At 55.0% G+C, this 4,798-nt stretch overlaps 1 protein-coding gene across 1 annotated transcript; it reads left to right on the top strand.

The window, feature by feature from the left end:
* Positions 1-1,317, top strand: EX895_001281 (uncharacterized protein; the record flags this gene model as incomplete). Its single annotated transcript, XM_029881880.1, has 1 exon — positions 1-1,317. The coding sequence occupies one exon, from the start codon at positions 1-3 to the stop codon at positions 1,315-1,317; it is 1,317 nt and encodes a 438-aa protein (XP_029741968.1).
* Between the last annotated feature and the right edge of the window lie 3,481 nt (positions 1,318-4,798).

Here is a 4,798-nt window from a genome sequence, read left to right as displayed (position 1 = left end):
ATGGCTGCGATGCCAAAACCCTCCGACTCCAAGACGGGCGGCAAGGCCACCGTCTTGCTCGGATCCCAGTGGGGCGACGAGGGCAAGGGCAAGCTCGCCGATGTCCTCAGCGGTCAGATGGACGTCTGCGCACGATGCGCCGGTGGTAACAACGCCGGACACACCATCGTCGCCGACGTCAACGGCGTCAAGACCAAGTTTGACTTTCACCTGCTGCCCTCGGGTCTCGTCAACCCTCGCTGTGCCGGTTTCATCGGTTCCGGCGTCGTGGTGCACGTCCCCTCGTTCTTCGCCGAACTCGACACCATCCAGAAGAAGGGCCTCAACTGCGACGGCCGTCTGTTCATCTCGGATCGTGCCCACCTCGTCTTTGACTTCCACCAGGTTGTCGATGGCTTGAAGGAGGTCGAGCTCGGCGGAAGCAGCATCGGCACCACCAAGAAGGGTATCGGTCCGGCCTACTCGTCCAAGGCTTCGCGTTCGGGTCTTCGTGTGCACCACCTCTACGACCCGGAGCTGTTTGCCTCCAAGTTCCGCAAGCTGGTCGAGGGCCGTTTCAAGCGCTACGGCCACTTTGAGTATGACACCGAGGGCGAGATCGCTCGCTACCGCGCCTTTGCCGAGCGTCTTCGCCCGCACATTGTCGACGGCGTCACCTTTATCCACACGGCGCTCGCCCAGAATCGCAAGGTGCTCGTCGAGGGTGCCAATGCACTCTTCCTCGACATCGACTTTGGTACTTATCCGTTCGTCACCAGTTCGTCGACGTCCATCGGAGGTGTGCTCACCGGTCTCGGCATCCCGCCTACCGCGATTGGCGATGTCATCGGTGTCATGAAGGCCTACACCACGCGTGTCGGCATGGGTCCCTTCCCCACCGAGCTTCACGAGGAGATCGGCCACCATCTGCAGGAGGTGGGCGCCGAGTACGGTGTCACCACGGGCCGACGTCGTCGTTGCGGCTGGCTCGACCTGGTGATGATGCGCTACTCGTGCCTCATCAACGGCTACACCAGCCTCAACCTCACCAAGCTCGACGTGCTCGACCAGCTCAAGGAGCTCAAGATCGCCGTCGGCTACGTGATCGACGGCAAGGAGCTGCCCAGCTTCCCCGCTGACCTCGAGGTGCTGGCCAAGGTCGAGGTGCAATACAAGACGCTGCCGGGTTGGCAGCAGGACATCTCCAAGGTGACCACCTGGGAAGAGCTGCCTGCTAACTGCCGCAGCTACGTCGAGTTCATCGAGCAGTTCCTCGGCGTCAAGATCGAATGGATTGGCGTTGGTCCAGCTCGCGAGTCGATGATTCGCCGTGCATGATCAAGAGAGGGGTCCGGCAACAAAGACTCTTTGTCCGTGCTGTTCCACCATACGCAGCAGTACTGTTTTGCGTTGTTTCAATAGAATTGAAAGAAGAGATATGACTCATTGTGTTGTTTGAACGATGTGGCATTGCGCCTGGGGGTCCCATTGTCATTTTGTGATGTTGGGCTGGGCGAAAGTACTGGCGGCAAGTCGACGACCCTAGAAGCAATACGAGTCCCCATCACGTCGGCCGACCATTCGATCCCGAGATCGCATCGACAGTACCTTTGACAAAAGTGAGCAGGTTCTCGCAACAGCCTTGTTACTGTGTCCGACGAGTGCCCTCCGACATCAAGTGAATATAGGCAGGTCTTCGATCGAGGGAGGCAAAGCTGCAACGGGTTTTTTTGTCCTTTCTTTGTGTGGCTGGAAAAAGGAGGACGAAAAAAGATGCCCAAATATATTTTTCTTCATATTATGTTCAAGCGACACAACTGACACGAAGAGAAAAAAAGCGATCACGGCCGATATAGGGACGCAATTCCTGCTTGAAGTTATCGATCGGTCAGAACCGGAATTGTTGAAAGATGGAGCGAGCAACTTTTTTCTGCTACCGGGCCTGCCGTCCGGTGGTGAAGAAGCAGGTTGAAGACCGAGAATCTCACCGAAGAGGTTCTCCATCGGCGAAGGACGAACCTGTCATGGATTCACTGAGCTCCTTACACTCACCAACAGCTTCGTCTCCCAGTCTGATGAGAGCTTTCTCTGCGTCCTGGGTTGCAACGATCGATCTGCGAGACGGTAACAGGTCGAGTCCTTCGCCCGTGATATTGAACGAGGGATACTGGACGGAAGAAGGCAGCGCTTTGTCACGGTGAGCTGAACGATAGGTCGCAACTTCTCCGCGGCGAGCTGGACGGCAATGTTAGAGACAGCGCCGAGATGACTCGACGACTCTCGTCTCGCGGAATCTCCACCGGACCAGACCGAGAAAAAGAAATCGAGATGATGGCAGCCGGTGAACTCCGCAACATCCCAAGCCAACCTGCACACACTGGCAAAGTGCTCATCTGAAGGTGGACGGTACCCTTCGGCCGAGACCTGTCCACGCTTTTCAAGAAGAAAAGATCGCTTGGACCCTGAAGAAAATCAGAACGAGATGAAACCGAAGCACCTGATTGGCTGGATTAGAGTTGTGCATGATCTCGACCCGTCCTTTTTTTCCGTGGCTCATCAAAAATCGACGCAGCAGGCGAAGAAAAAAGCAAGCTTTTCAGAAGTTGAGGAAAGAGAAAAAACAATTGTAGAGCGCAGTACGAGGAGTGTAGGAGCGATCTGAAAACTCGTCAACTTTGTGCAATGTGCAAGTACGGATTTGAGCGCATGCAGAGATTACACGCTTTGCATGTGCAGAGCGGCTTGCCTTGCCGGCGAAGATACAAACAAGCAGCTGCCTCGCCGCTTGCTGGCTCGTCCTTCTTTGCATGCCTCCCCACTTTCCGCGCTTTTCTGTTCCTCACCCGGTCGTCGGATGGAAATGGATCTGATCTGATTGGATGCTTCGACCGAGCCGTACCGCACCTTGCAACCTCTGAAGCGGGGTTTCGTAGCTGAAAACGCCATCCGCGAGCTCCCGCAACCTGTGTTCGACCAATCGCATCCTTTTTCTTTGTAGTCGCTCTCAAATCCACACACTCACAACCCAGTAGCTATTGCACCCCTTCTAGTGCGCAGCCGGTAATGTGTGTTTAGAGAGAGCGGGCGTGAGCTCGTGAGGCTCGATGGTTCACCCGAAAGGGAAAGCAACCTGCGGGCCAAAGCTTGGTTGAAAGCACGTCTTTATTTTTGAATTGCCTCCGCTGTTGTCACAGTCGGAGACCCCACGCCAAGAAGATCTGAGCTTTTTCTTTTTTTCTGTTATACGGTTGAGCTTTGGCGGTATCCACTCTACACCACCATCACACTCGTTTCCGCACTCGCTTGTCGCTATCACATCCAGCAACAACAGCCACCACCGCACATCACATACTCACCCACTTCACCCAAGTCATTGAAGCCAGGTCCTAAGCCAACCTGTCTACTCTGCAAACCAAGTCAAGTCAAGCCAAGCCAAGCCAATCCACCCCACACCCACCAACCCAAAAGTTGCCTCAGCCGCAGGCATCACCCGTCGTTCGACAACCACATCACCACTACTCGGGATTGCATCTCATAGGTGAGTACGGTATTGCTTAGCTGGACATCCGGCTCCGCTTTGAATCCAGAGATTCGACAACGACGTGGCAGTGGATCCGGCAGGCAGCGATGGTCCCAGCGTCATAACTTTTCGGCTTTGCATCGATGCGTGGACCCCCTCAACTCGACCCTGCGCAGCACCTTGGCTCTGACAGGTAGCAGCAGTCAGTCTCTGGCAGCCCTTATCGTCTCTAGTCCTGCGCTCCAGGCAGCGATGCCTTGAATGGGTTCTGGTCGGAACGAATCTGTTCCTTGCTCAACGGCAGCGCGGCACATTGATTGTTCGTCGACATTTCCTTCCAGGTCAGCCGCATTGATCATCGATCGTCTCTGATCATGATCACGGCCGGAAGCAATCGCGGAGACGGCCTGTCGGTAGCGTCCAAATTCAGTTACCAACGTGCGGGATGGTCCCACACTCGAGGACGTTTCGCTTGTTGGTGTTGCTGCGCGCGGCTTTCACCAGCGGCTTCGCTTGCGTCGACTTTAGATTTGTCGACCACCAGCTTTCAGCCGCGTCGAGTCAAGCGTTTGCATTTGCAATTTTCCCGCAATTTTGCCCTTTTTGCTCTCCTGATGGCAAGGCGCTCCGAGGCGGGAGGGAACCTGTTTTGCCTCTTCTGCTCGGCTAGAAATTCCTGCCTCTCTGGCTCATGAAAGCTCGCTTGCGCGAATCTCGGCCTTTCAAAAAGAGATGACCGCTTGTCAGATTTGGCAGCTTCTTTCTGCTTTTTGCTTTGATAATAAATCAAGGCAGACTGCACCTCTCTGGCTCAGTCACGCAGTCTCAACTCGAAAGCAAAAAATTTCCCTCTCTGCCGTTGGTACGGAGACTTGATTTTTGCCAACAGGGTCGTCATCGGCAGCTGCCGGCAGTGTTCGAGTGACTTGCTCTTTCGCAAGTCCAGGGTCTCTGATGCCGCCCTGCTTACCGTCAGGGGAGAAACGATGCGGGGCTTGCTTAGCCTCAGCAGGAGCAGCTGTTCCAAAATGGAGCCTTCGGGATTGGTCCATTGACTGTTAACAGGGGAAAAATGGGCGAAAATTGCCCGAATCCAAAATTGCTCGTGTTCGTCGTCGTTGATTTTGCCAGTCTCTTCTTGGCTGCCTCGCTACTGTGGGCTTGGCGCATGGCTGCCGGCCTAGATCTTCTTGCTGCTAGTCTCCGTCGCTGTGTACACACACAGACACACCCTCGATTGCTGCTACTCGCCGCAGAGTCCAAGGAACGTCCCGACTGACCCACTTTTTTCACATTATT

Source organism: Sporisorium graminicola, chromosome SGRAM_10 (assembly GCF_005498985.1).
Source record: "Sporisorium graminicola strain CBS 10092 chromosome SGRAM_10, whole genome shotgun sequence".
Taxonomy (NCBI): Eukaryota; Fungi; Basidiomycota; class Ustilaginomycetes; order Ustilaginales; family Ustilaginaceae; genus Sporisorium; species Sporisorium graminicola.
This window is presented reverse-complemented; position numbering and strand designations above follow the sequence as displayed.